The 14,311-nt window shown below is 42.2% G+C and overlaps 1 protein-coding gene across 3 annotated transcripts in view; it reads left to right on the top strand.

The window, feature by feature from the left end:
• The window catches only part of SUGT1 (SGT1 homolog, MIS12 kinetochore complex assembly cochaperone), a 31,910-nt gene that overhangs the window by 1,003 nt on the left and 16,596 nt on the right, over positions 1–14,311 (top strand). For all 3 annotated transcript variants that reach the window (XM_040991326.1, XM_040991323.1, XM_040991325.1), the window contains exons 3-7: positions 8,936–9,026; positions 10,389–10,458; positions 10,996–11,066; positions 13,307–13,360; positions 13,723–13,739. In XM_040991326.1, the coding sequence (XP_040847260.1) occupies positions 8,936–9,026; positions 10,389–10,458; positions 10,996–11,066; positions 13,307–13,360; positions 13,723–13,739 (303 nt within the window). The remainder of the gene's footprint in view (positions 1–8,935; positions 9,027–10,388; positions 10,459–10,995; positions 11,067–13,306; positions 13,361–13,722; positions 13,740–14,311) is intronic.

Genomic DNA, 14,311 nt, shown 5'->3' with positions numbered 1-14,311 from the left:
TTGCTTTGGGCTTTTACCGTGTATGTTTAAGGAAGTACGTTGTTCCGGGGCAGGTGGAAGAAGGATTAAGCTGTAAAGAGGTGTGAAAGTGGCAGTTAAGTAATCACAGAGCCCACGCTGCAGGTGTCAAGGGTTACAAATTAAGCTGGAAAAAAATTTTTAAGGTTTATTTTTATTGCAAAGTCAGATGTAAGAAGGAGGAGAGACAGAGTTGGCCACTCCCCAAGTGACCACTATAGCAGGAGATGAACCAATCTGAAGCTAGGAGCCTCTTCCCAGATTTGCCACTCGGGGTCAGGATCCCAAGACTTTGGGCTGTCCTCTACTGCTTTCTCAGGCAAGAAGCAGAGAGTTGGATGTAAAGTGGGGCCAGCTGGATTAGAACCAGCACCTGTATGGGATCTTGGACTATTTAAGGCGAGAACTTTAGCCGCTAGGCCACCTCGCCAGGCCCTAAAACAGGAAATTCTTATAAGCACAGAAGATGAAATTGTTAGTGTTTTTTGTTTATTTATAAAGACTTATTAGAAAGGCAGATTTACAGAGAGAAGGTGATGGAGAAAGATCTTGTGTCCGCTGGTACCCTCCACTTGTGGCCGCAACGGCCAGAGCTGCACCAGGTCGAAGTCAGTAGCCAGGAGTTTGCTCTGGGTCTCCCATGTGGGTGTGGGGTCCCAAGACTTTGGGCTATCCCCTACTGTTTCTTCTAGGCCACAGACAGGGAGCTGGATGGAAAGTGGAGCAGCTGGGACACAAATTGGTGCCTCTATGGGATCTTGGCATGTGCAAGGACTTGAGCCGCTAGGCTACCATGCCAGCCCTACAGTGTTACTCTTGAACATATATATATAAGGTTAACAGTTTGAGGCCAGAGAGCGTTTTTCCTAGCTCTGATTTCGAAATGGTATTTGTCCCCAAATGTTAAAAGTCTTAGGAGGTGAAATTTGACGTGACAATTAAAAGAAGGATGAGCTTGGGTGCTCTGGAAGGGGTATGCCAGGCTGGAAGAAGAATCTGGGGTAGGGTCAGTTGTCTATTCCAGGAGGCATATAGACATGTATGGTTATAGTGGATGAAAGGGGGGAAGAAAGAAGTGTTGAGAGCTGAGTGTTCTGGCCCTAGAATGAGTGGGAGGTAGACTCACGGTCTTTTTTCCACTGGCCAATTGACTGTCTCAGGGAACTACAAGTGGAAGAGGGGAGCTGATCATTCATGGGCAGGGTTGTTTTGTTTTGTTTTTTGTTTTTAAGATTTGTATTTCTTGATGTCAGATTTACAGAGGAGAGACAAATATATTGCAAGATATTACATCTGATTCACTCACCAAGTAACTGCAACAACTAGAGCTGAGCCAGTAGCTCCTTCCAGATCTCTCACACAGGGGCATGGTCCTAAGGCTTTGGGCCATCCTCTGCTGCTTTCCCAGGCCACAAGCAGGGAGCTAAAGGGAAGTGAAGCAGGACATGAACAGGCACTCATACAGGATCGCAGGGTGTATACTAGGCTACTACAAGGTGCCTGTTCAGTGGTTCTTAAGCAACTAGAGAGCACTGGCACATGGTGCAAATCAGGCACGTTAACATTAGCACACAACAAATTACCCAGTCAGTTGCTGTGGTGTACACCTGTATTAAGCATAGTGCACTTTATTCAGTCAAGAGTTCTACCTAGTAGTGAACAACAGAACTATGCAAATAGATCCTCCCAATTCTATTTGCAGAAAACAACTGCCTGACCTTTAAAAGCTAGATCTTAACTGGAATTGCCACAATCTTTTGATAAGCTTATTCCCTTCCCTTAGGGGCTTTCAACGCCCCAAGGTCAAGGTAGAGGTCAGATTAAGGACACAGCCCAGAAATGCTTTGGAAGATCTCACCTAACCTTACTGCCACCATTTTCTCTTGGCTGGGCTCTCACAAGCAGGTTGGGCTGGAAATCAGAGACTAGGTCTGATAGTGCTTTTCGATTCTGCCTATAAAGATTTCAAATCAGATGATGAAGGCTTCTGGAAGTATTGGTACTGGATGCTACTGTTTGAGGAAGCATTTAGAATTTTGATCCCACAATTCTAGATAGGTGTCTTCTGAGTCTTTAAAAATCCATTTTATGGGCCCTGCGGCGTGGCCTAGCGGCTAAAGTCCTTACCTTGAACATGCCGGGATCCCATATGGGTGCCGGTTCTGATCCCGGCAGCTCCACTTTCCATCCAGCTCCCTGCTTGTGGCCTGGGAAAGCAGTCAAGGATGGCCCAAAAGCTTTCGGACCCTGCACCCGTGCGGGAGACGTGGAAGAAGTTCCTGGCTCCTGGCTTTGGATTGGCATAGCATTGGCTGTTGCGCTCACTTGGGGAGTGAACCATTGGACGGAAGATCTTTCTGTCTGTCCTCCTTTCTGTATATCTGACTTTCTAATAAATAAATAAATCTTTAAAAAAAATCCATTTTATAAAAAGTTGCTTTTAAAGATATTGATGTAATGAATTTCACTGTCAAATTATATGCTATCTTCCTTTTTAAAACTTACTGAGGTGTGATATCTGTCGGTAACAGGTTGTAAGTCTGTAGGTTGATGAGCTTTTGCATGTGTGCTGTAGCTAGGTCAAGATACAGAGCATTTCCATCCACAGAACTTCCCTTACTTAACTACTGACTTCCAGGGGGACTTCCATCAGCATCAGTTACTGGTATTTGATCTTGCTCTATTCATAAACAGAATCATACAGTAGGTGCTGTGTTGAAAATGTCGGTCCTGCTGTTTAGATTGGATTGCAGTATGTATATACATTGTGGTGTGAAGTGCTAGTTCATTTTCATTGGTGTATACTGTTCTGTTACGTGGAACAGTTTATTCTAAAACTGAAAGTGTGGGTCATTATAGTTACTAATGCAAATAAAACCACTATGAATACTAAGGAGCACATGGGCTTTGATAAGCATTTTCTCTTGGTTGTATGTACAGCTGAGAGTTCTTCGTATGTGTGTGTGTGTTTTCTGTGTGTTTGGATTAACAGTTTCAGCATGACCTGGAAAATCATTAGAAATGTGAGTTATTAAATGTTTTTACAATTTCTACAGTCCAGTACTTCTTACTTACCCTTTTTACAAAGGATGGAAGGAAACCAAGACCCAAAGTAATCCATGTGAGCTGTCCTGGAGACATACATGCAGTCAAGTAGAGGCAGAATGACAGTCTAAGGGGCCAGTGCTCTGGCATAGCAGGTAAAGCAAGCCACAGTCTGTGTTGCTGGCATCCCATAGTGTGCCAGTTCAAGCCCTGGCTATTTCACTTCTAATCCTGTTCCCTGCTAATGTGCCTGGGAAAGTAGCAGTGGATGGCTGAAATGAGGGGACCCTTGTACTCATTTGGGAAACCTGGAAGGAACTTGAGGCTCTCAGCTGGCCCGGGTAACCAGTGGATGAACATGTCTCTCTACCTCTATCCCAACCCCCAGCTCTGGCTTTCTAATACATAAACAGATCTATGTCTATTTATTTTTTTTTTTTTAAGAATGGGGGCTTTAGGGAACATTTCCTTTTTATTTTCAAATTTAAAAGATTTTTACAGAGAGGGAGAGATTGAAAGTGCTTCTATATCTGCTGGTTTATTCCCCAAATGGCCCTGACAGCCAGAGCTGAGCTGATTGGAGCAAGGAGCCTCCTCCCATGTGGATGGACTGGCCCAAGGACTCAGTCCATCCTCTGTTGCTTTCCCAGGCCACAAGCCAAGAAGTGGGTCAGAAGTGGAGCACCCAGTACATGAACTGGTGCCCACATGAGACACTGATGCTTTCATGTGGAGGCTTAGCTAGCTATGCCACTGTGTCAGCCCCAAGACTAATTATAGCATCAACTTGTTAGAAATGTATCTTCTTGGAGCTGGCAGTACTGGCATCTCGGTGAGTACTGATGTGAATGCGTCCTGCTCTGCTTCCAGTCTAGCTCCCTGGTAATACACCCAGGAAGCTGCAGATGATAGCTCAGGTCCTTGGGCCGCTGCTGCCACCTGAGGAGATCCAGATGGAATTCTGGACTCCTGACTTCATTGTGGCCGTTTGGTTCTTCTGCTTGTCCACTCCTCAGATGACTGCAACAGTTGGGACTGGGTCAGGCCAAAGCCAGGAGTCGGGAACTTAATCCCATGCTCTCATGTGGGTACAGGAACACAAGAAACTGAACCACCTTCCACTACTTTCCCAGGCACATGAGAATCTGAATGGGAAGGAGAGCAGAGGATCTCAAACCAACATCGCTTTGGGATGTGAGCAATGCATACAACGTGGCTTAACCTGTTAATCTGCAACATTAGGTCCTTAGGGTCTTAAATTGTATCATGTGGTCTGGCAGGTCAATACAGAATATAGAAGCTGTGGGGGCCAAGGTTGTGGCTTAGTGTGTAAAGCTATAACGTGCAATGCTGGCTCATCTGGGCTCTTATTCAGTTCATATCCTGCCCACTTTGCTTCTGATCCAGCTCCCTGGTAATGGCCTAGGGAAAGTGGGTAATGGTCGAAGTGCTTGGGCCCTTGCCACCACTGTCAAGAAACCCAAGTGAAGTTTTTGGTTTTAGCCTGGCTCAGCTGTAGCTGTTGTAGCTGGGAGTAAAGTACTGGCAGAAAGATCTTTCTACCTCTCTCTGTAACTCTGCCTTTCACGTAAGTGAGAATTTAGAGGGACAGAAGGTGATCTGGATTATAAAACCTGATGGGGATTGGAATCGACCCAAGAAATGATCAATAACTTGGGAATGGGTCAGGTAAAAGATGGATGTTGGCATCTGGGGCATTAATTGAGATCACGGAGGGGAATTTTTTATATGTATATAAAATTCCCCAGACTCAGGGGTGTTTCTGGTAGTTTTGGCTTACAGAATATTGTAGTTGGTATTATTCACTAATAAAAGATTGCATTCAGGATAGGGAACTATTTGAGGGGTGAAGATGGTTTTGTCTGTTCACAATTTTTACATGTTTTTTAATTTAAGAGAACTTTCATCCTCTGTTCATTCCTCCCAGGCCCGTGGTGACCAACCAGCGAGTGGGCAGGGTAAGAGCCAGAAACTCTGCTGCAGGTGTCGCATGTTTGGGAGGCAGGATCTAGTTAGTTGAGCCTTCCGCAGCACCTCCCAGGTGGAGCTCAGATGAGGGCCATGGGCATCCTAGTGAATGGGTTCACTGCCAGGCACTGTTAAGGATTTGCCCTAGCCCAGATCACTGCCGCAGTTCAAGACAGATTTGTGACAAGTATGCATTAACATGGTGTGATGTCCTGGGCAGTTAGCAGGAGTGAAGAAGAATGCTACCAGAGGAAGCTGGAAGTGCTATACCATAGGATAATGTTCATTAGGTTTTTGTTGTGTTTTTGTTTTTTTTAAGATTTATTTTTATTGGAAAGGCAGAACAACAGAGAGGAGAGACAGATCTTCCGTCTACTTGTTCAGTCTCCAGATGGCAGCTGGAACTGAGCCAATTTGAATCCAGGAGCTTCTTTTCAAGTCTCATGTGGGTCTTGAACAAGTATCTCAGAGCATGCCCCACATCCAGGACCTGGGGTGGGTGGGAAGCTGGGTGGAGCTTCTCCCTCAGTATCCCCTTTACCTCACATATATGAAGGAAACAATATGGAAATAATAGTCTTATCCACTTTCCTATAGCCCTTGTACCTTTTTACCCTAATTAACTATGTAAAGATTGTCAAAACTATAATTTAAAAAAAAGTTTCATGTGGGTGCAGGATCCCCAGGACTTGAACTATCCTCCATGGCTTTCCCATGCTGTAAACAAAGCTGAATTGGATGTGGAGCAGTCAGGACAAGAACCAGTGCCCATATGGTAGGCCAGCTCTACAGACAGAATTAGCTTGTTAGGCACAGTACCAGTCCTGGAAATGTTAGGTTTTGGGAGGCTAGCAGAATGTTAGACTAAAAGGTCTGGTCACTGTTAGGACAAGATCAAGTCAAGTCAGGGAGGAGTTAACTGGATTGATAATCAGGAGCTATTTGTAATTTTAGAAGGTTGTGACTAGAGAGGCAACTGGTTTTTAGTTTATAGGAAAAGAAATGAGAGCAAGTACAAAAGTCTAAGGAGAGAAACTGGTAGCTTCCATTGCCTCTGAGTGCCAGATAAAAATCTAAAGAAAGCCCAAAACCCTGGAGTCCTCCTGGTCTCATTCCCTGTGTTTACCCCATGCCAGACCTGCTGGTTCTAATACATTCCAGCTCACACTGCTCCTGATTGCTTGTACCACCCACTCACAGCCTGAACTTACATAGACTTTCCTGAGAAATCTTTGTTTCTAATCCTGCTGTTGTAATGTGTTTGTCATGCAACAGCCAGAATGACATTTTTAAAATGTAGTTTGAACTGTTAAAAAGAAACGTTTGTATCCCACTTAAGGTCCAAGCTGCCTGGCTGTAAGAGTGGAGGCAGACATCTTGTTCTTCACCTTCTACATCAAGTAGAGCTTGTCTTTTTCTGTTGCTGTGTGTTGAGCTCAATCCTAGTACCTTTGGTCTTGCTGTTTCATTTGCCTGCATTATTCCCATTCTTGATCTGTTTTACTTGGGGAAGCTTATCTCTACATTTCAGCTGAAATAACACTTGGAGAAGACAGCTTTTCTGTGTAAATCTAAATTCTGAATGCAAGCTTCAGGACAGCAGGATTGCATTTATCCTGTTTATCAGTGTAGTTTGTGGGTTATAGAAGGCACTCAGATGTGTTAAGTGACCACTAGTGGGCATTATTTGCCTTCTAGTGGTTCAGAAGCTGAGGCTAAAGGTTAACTTGCTCTTGGTTGTACAGCTTGGAGACAGGCATGTTTCTGCATTTCTGAGGAATCAAAGCCAGTTGGAGAGATCAGATGATATGACAATGGTTTTGAGAGTTCAGCTGCAATTAGGAAACTTGTTACGGTACCAGTTCTATAAGGTTATATGGGATTGTTTATATCCCTCCCTCCCTCCAACAGTGCTAGGTAGTTGGTGGAAGAAGTGTTGCTAGTCTTGTGTTATCTATGGCTGGGGATTGCTAGATGGCCATGAAATCAGACTGAGGTACTGGCTCCTTCACCATTGTCACAGTAAGGATTTCTGTATAATAGTATCTCTAGGTATCTGTTTTTGAGAGCTACAACTAACTTGTTTAAAATGTATTTAACACAAATCTTGCCACTGTGATCAAGTTGTTGGCACTGAAAACCTTGCCTTTACAGAAACTTGCATTTAGTTTCTTTGTGTTGTAGCAGAGAGCAAATACGTGTGTGTCTGTCTTTAAAATTGCTGTTGTGTGTATTACATCCCTGTGTCTGGTTTTGGTCTGACATGTCTTTTTTTTTTAAGATTTATTTTTTATTATAAAGTCGGATATATAGAGAGGAGGAGAGACAGAAAGATCTTCCGTCCAATGATTCACTCCCCAAGTGAGCACAACAGCCAGTGCTGCGCCGATACGAAGCCGGGAACCAGGAACTTCTTCCAGGTCTCATGCGGGTGCAGGATCCCAAGGCTTTGGAAACGTCTTCGACTGCTTTCCCAGGCCACAAGCAGGGAGCTGGATGGGAAGTGGAGCTGCTGGGATTAGAACCGGCACCCGCATGGGATCCTGGGGCGTTCAAGGCCAGGACTTGTAACTGGTAGGCCACACCACCGGGCCTGATATGTTTTTAAAAATAGTTTTTGAAGTGATAATTGAAGTATTAATATAACCTGTGATAGTGTTTTTGACCATAATTTGTTTTCTTCTGAGACTAGATGTCTGAAAATATATTTGAGTAAATGTGTAAGAAGCAGTGTGCTAAAGTCAGAATTTTAAGTTTGGTGTAAAATGTTATTTAGCTTAAATACAAGAAAGTATCAATCCAGATGTTAGGGAAACTTGGGGTAAATAAAGGTAAATAGAAGCAAATATTTGGTTAAAATCTGCTTTGAAGTCAGTCAGACTTGTGTTTTCTCTCAGGTACAGGCTTGTCAGTAGCCAGGAAGCGTGAGTGAATGCTCCCTGCAGGTCTGGGGGACGGGCATTCTGAGGGAACAGCAGATGCAGAGTACTGCAGTGTTTGAGGAGCTGTGTGGCTAGAACGAGGCAAAGGGACAGGAGTAAGGAGGGAGGATCATGCAAGGGACCCTGTATGTATGAAGGGGTTGGGGTTTTGCTCAGATACAGCAGGAAAGAAAGGTATTGGGAGTTGTACAGAGAACTCAGGTCTTACTGACATTGCTGCTTGAAACAAGGCAGTGGGTTAATGTGAAAGGCGATTGGGAATTTAGATATGTTTTCCCTGGTGCATTGTTTTGTAAGGCTTGTTTCACTAGTTTACTTGTGGAGCTAGTAAAGTATGTGCAGTGCATCAGATATCGGCCTCACTAATTGTGTGAATTCTTGTTGGATCACTGTTGTTCTAGTGACTACTTAGTATGGCGATTTCGCAGACTAGCACAAGTTTTAATTCCAGTGTTAACTATTGGTCTGTTGATACTGGTTGCGAGGTTGCATCTGAACTTTGAACAGATTGTTGTAGTCTGTTGGGCTGTTTATCACTGAAAGAACAGAGGAGGCCCAGGTAGCAGTGCGCTCAGTCTTAACTTCCAGTTATTTTTTATTGAACAGCTACACATTTTTCAGGCATCTTAAGTGCTGACATGACATTTGGCGTCTTCTCCAAATAAGGTTTGTGCTGGCTAATCTATATCAGCTTCACTTCCCAGAATAGATCAGGTGATAGTGGTTATCCTTTATTGTGTTCATATTACGAGCTTGGGGTTGCTCGGTGTTTTTACGTGGATAGTATGCTTTCGGATGGATGCAAGAGAAGGGAAGATAGTCATCTTACAAGGAAAGCCTCTAAACTTGTTTCTCTGTTATCTTTCCTTCATATAATGTGAAATAGATTACTTGATTAAAAATATTATTTTAATTGGAATTCAACATGTTTGTGTTTGTAGGAGCTGACAAAGGCGTTGGAGCAGAAACCGGATGATGCACAGTATTATTGTCAAAGAGCTTATTGTTACATTCTTCTTGGGAATTACTGTGGTAAATTTTCTTACAAAGTATATTTTCTAAATTACTTATAAATGTTGTCCAATACAAGATGTGTCAGGTTATTATCTCTGCAACAAAGTGAAGAAGTAATCCAGGCTTAGCAAACATGTTGAATAACCACCATTTAAATTTTGTGGATATCTTTGTTCAAAGGGAACAGAATTTTTCAATTTTGTCATTAGTGGATACACTGATGAAGAGAAGCGTAATATTTAATATTTCACAGAATTTTCTATGGATAATGTTGTAATGCATTTGTTATGTTTTAAGATTTATTTGTTTTTATTGAAAGATTTACAGAGAGAAGGAGAATCAGAGAGGAAAATCTTCCATCCATTGGTTCACTCCCCAAGCAGCCACAATGGCTGGAGCCGCGCCTATCCGAAGCTAGGACCCAGGAGCTTCTTCAGGTCTCCCACAAGGTGCAGGGTCCCAAGGCTTTGGGTCATCCTCGACCTCTTTCCCAGGCTGCAAGCAGGGAGCTGGATGGGAAGTGGATCAGCCAGAACATCACCATATGGGATCCTGGTGTGTGCAAGGCTATGACTTTAGTCGCTAGGCTACCACTGGGCCCTGTATGTATTTGTTATTTCAGAATACTTTTCAGATTGCTTCTCAGCTTTTTGGCTAAGATCAAGTGAAGCATACATTTCAGAATACTTTTCAGATTGCTTCTCAGCTTTTTGGCTAAGATCAAGTGAAGCATACATACATTTCACTAGGTTTGGTAGCCTAGTGGCTAAAGTCTACATCTGAACATGCATGGCATCCCGTGTGGGCGTTGGTTCTCATCCTGGTGGCCCTGCTTTCCTTTCCATCTCCTGCTTGAGCCCTGGGAAAGCAGTTGATGGTGGCCCAAAGCCTTGGGACCCTGCATCCATGTGGGAGACCCAGAAGAGGCACCGGGCTCCTGGCTCAGCTCCAGCCATTGAAACCCCTTGGGGAGTAAATCACTGGATGGAAAAATTTTTCTCTGTCTCTTCTCTCTATATCTGGCCTTTCCAATAAAAATAATTTAAAAAAAATACATATTTCTGTATTGTATATCTTTTAAAGTTATTCTGCTTGGGTGGGTTAAAACTCAGTGAACTCGTAATGAAAACGGCTGATGAACTCTGACACAGAACTTTTGCTCATTGACTGAAAAGCTTTAGGAACCTGTTAAAATATTTGGCCACTAGGGAAAGTAGGAGTGTACTATTTAGTTGAATTGTCTATTGATTGCATTTCCCAATTTAAAAATGGCCTTGTACCAACTTGAAAACTTTAATTCTAACTTGGATTTAGATTTTGTATTAGTATGTGCTGGGACCTGTGGATTAAATGGTCTGAAAACCCATCTTTTGTATACAGATGCTGTAGCTGATGCAAAGAAATCTCTCAGACTTGATCCCAATAATTCCACTGCTCTGCTGAGAAAAGGGTATGAAAAAATTGCTCTTTCTTTGGCATGGACTCTGTAACAGGTGTTTAATCTGAATGAATTAAGTGTAAGCCTTACATAGAGTTGTGTATATATTTCATAGCTCAGATACAATCTTAAATAAAACTTACCAGTTTTGATGTAGTATCTGCAGTATGTGATAGGAGATAGGTAGCGTGTGTTTAGGTAGTGAAGAATGAAGTAACTGAAATTTCATGTCTTTTATCGTTTGGAATTTACTGCATTGGATTGACGAGGACTTTATTCTTCAACCAAGCTGAATGAGCTGTAATGTGAAAGCACTGTACCTATGTTACCTGTGTTTGTTAAAACCAGTTTGTTTTGCCTTCTGATAAATGACTACCTCATGTAAAAAATCCCTTAAATTATATTTTGAAATAAGTACATAAAGTATTGTATTACAGAGAATATCTTGACTACATTTTCAACACTGCAGAAGATCATGTTTCTTCATTCACAAGGCAGTTTTTCATGACCTTGTGTGTTCATTTATTTTTCATATGTGTGTTGATACAGGATATGTGAATACCATGAGAAAAATTATGCCGCTGCTTTAGAGACTTTTGCAGAAGGTCAGAAGTTACATAGTAAGTATAAATTGAGACTTGTATTTTAATCATTAAAATTAATCTATTATTTCCTCATCTTAAATACCATGTTGCATTTTGCTGCCGTAATCACGAGTAATTGTAGAAACTCAGCATCTATTTTTTTCTCTTTGGTGACATTTCATGTTGATTGCAGATTTTGAATTCACTTAGGTTGATTAAATTGTCCTTTAGCATTTGAATTAGATACTGTTCCCATGAGAAGCCAAAAGCCACATAAAAAGTTAGTGTACTCCCTACTTAGTCTGGATTTATTTTTTTTTTTAAAGATTTATTTTTATTATTTTTATATTGGAAAGGCGGATGTACAGAGAGGAGAGACAGAGAGGAAGATCTTCCGTCCGATGATTCACTCCCCAAGTGAGCGCAACGGGTCGATACTATGCCGATCCGAAGCCAGGAGCCTCTTCCGGGTCTCCCACGCGGGTGCAGGGTCCCAAAGCTTTGGGCCGTCCTCAACTGCTTTCCCGGGCCACAGGCAGGGAGCTGGAAGGGAAGCGGGGCTGCCGGGATTAGAACTGGCGCCCATATGGGATCCCGGGCATGCAAGGCGAGGACCTTTAACCACTTGCGCCACCGCGCCGGGCCCTGGATTTATTTTTTAATGGACAAAATAAAATGTGATAATTGGTTTCCTTGTTCCAAAGATTATTTTAAATGTTAGATTGCAGAGATGAAAATGTTACAGCAGTCTTGAATAGAGAGGTGATGTGTAAGTATGGTTAAATTATGAAAGTACAAAAGTAATACAGATGTTAAGAACGTGAGAAGGAATCTTCAGAAATTTCATGGAAAACATGTTACAATCAATTTGAGTGGATTTTAGTGTTTCTTGCTGGAAGAAATGTGTATTTATCTTTGTATATAAAAGGCACCATTTTCTGGTTCATTTTCCAAATTTCTGTAAAATGACTGGGCCAGGATGAAGCTGAGAGTTTAGTTGAAATTTCCCAAACACTTAAGCCATCTTCTCATACCTTCCATGGTGCAGGGGAACCTGGAGTAGGGATCATGGAGACACTTTGATAGGTGATGCAAGGATTATGAGCAGAAGTGTTTTTTAAAGATTTATTTTATTTTTATTGGAAAGTCAGATATACAGAGAGGAGGAGAGATAGAGAGGAAGATCTTCATCTGATGACTCATCCCCCAAGTGAGCGCAACGGCCGGTGCTACGCCGATCCAAAGCCAGCAGCCAGGAACTTCTTCCAAGTCTCCCACATGCGTGCAGGGTCCCAAGGCTTTGGGCTGTCTTCAACTGCTTTCCCAGGCCACAAGCAGTGGGATGGGATTAGAACCAGCACCCATATGGGATCCTAATGCGTTCAAGGTGAGGACTTTGGCTGCGAGGCCACAGCGCTGGGCTCAAGTAGGAGAATCTTAACTACTGCATCAACTGCCCAGCCTGTCAGCTTTTCTGTTTAATTAACTAACTTATTTGTAAGTTGCACACACACTTGCAGATTATCATTCTGCTAGTTTACTCTCCAGACAGCCTCAGTGGCCAGGGCTGGGCCAGGTTGTATCCACAAGCCTGGAACTCCATTTGAATCTTCCACATGGGTGTCAGAGGCTGAAATAGTTGGGCCATCTTCCATTGCTTTCTCAAGGCACATTAGTGGAGAGCTGAATTAAAAGTGGAGCAGCCAGGACTAAGCCAGTGCCCACTTAGGTTAACTCGTGCCAAAATGGGAGCCTCAGACTCATCTTGTTTCATCTTGCTGTCTTAATAATGTCCCTTCTGCCGTGTAGCTTTAGAGATGTGACGAAACCAAGGACAGTTCCTGGTGTTGATTGGATAGGCGTGGCAACAAGAAAAGCCACTACCAGAACATGTAGGTTGATGAGGTAGCTGCACTGATTGCAAGTTGAGATCAAGAGAGGCTTCTCAGCCTCAACTAAACTACCAGTTGGCAGGATTCCACCTCATCCTTGTTTAATTGATTTCTTGAGTATGTGAGAGAAAACTCCATCAAGAGCAGGAGGGTGGGAGGAAATGTAGATTGTTTCTATCTGGAAAACGCAGTAAGGCTAGAGGTTTGTTTTTTTTTTAATGATGAACAAGGATGTAACAGTAAGATAGGATAATCTATTAAAGTGTGTGCTTGTTTTACTGAGTGAATTCTCAGTACCTAGAACAGTGTCTTAGGACATAGTGATTGTCAGTAAGTTTTGGTCGATGCAGATGAATGTTGTTACAGTCAGATCTCTTTCTCCAGGTGCAGATGCTGATTTCATTGTCTGGATTAAAAGGTGTGAAGAAGCTCAGAATGGTCAGTATTTTTTGTAGGTTTTCTGTGGTCTTTGAATTGAAAAAGAAGTGAATGTTTGAAACTTGGATTTAGACAAACTTTTTAAAAATTTTAATTTTAGTAGCCCATGATAACTTAGATGTAAGTAGATACATGGTTTATTTCCTTGTTTCTTAAAAAGATTTGGGCGAATTTGCTTTGTATATCATGGCATTACCAGTAAGAAATCACTAAATAGTTTAAAATTATTTTGGAATGCACAATTCAGCCAACTTGTTTGAGCTGTTATATGGGTGTATCTATGCCATAGAAGTCATCAGTGTAGCTTTGCTTATATATGCGCTATCTGAAAATGTGTTTGTTTTTTTCCCCTATTATAATAGGATCAGAATCTGAGGTGGTAAGTCCCAAGTTTTTTTCCCTCATGTTTTTAGTTACTTAAATTTCATGCATACAATATAGTTGAAACTGGGCTTAGGATGACCTGTTTGTGGGTACAGAATTAATTCCTCTTAAACATTGCTTTCTTTACTGGCTAAAGTAAAGTAATATTGATGAAATAGACATTTATGGCCCAGTGCAAATGCCTAATTAAATCCTAGCCTTGCATGTGCTGGAATCCCATATGGGCACCGGTTCATATCTTGGCTGTGCCACTTCCCTGTCTAGATCCCTGTTTGTAGCTTGAGAAAGCAGTCAAGGATGGCCCAAGGCTTTAGGCGCCTACAACCTTATGGGAGACCTGGAAGTGGTGCTTGGCTTCAGATCGACTCAGCTCTGGCCATTGGGACTACTTGGGGATTGAACGGCAGATGGAAGATCTTTCTGTCTTTGCTAGCTGTATATCTACTTTTCCGATAAAAAAAATAAAATCTTAAACATAATAAAAATTGAGTTATTTTGATTCAGTGTATATAGTTTCAGTTACTTTGGTATTTTGGAATAATGCTAAGAAGATTCTTTTCAATAAAA

This window comes from Ochotona curzoniae, unplaced genomic scaffold (assembly GCF_017591425.1).
Source record: "Ochotona curzoniae isolate NIBS_2020 unplaced genomic scaffold, NIBS_Ocur_1.0 contig_64, whole genome shotgun sequence".
Classification (NCBI taxonomy): domain Eukaryota; kingdom Metazoa; phylum Chordata; class Mammalia; order Lagomorpha; family Ochotonidae; genus Ochotona; species Ochotona curzoniae.
This window is presented reverse-complemented; position numbering and strand designations above follow the sequence as displayed.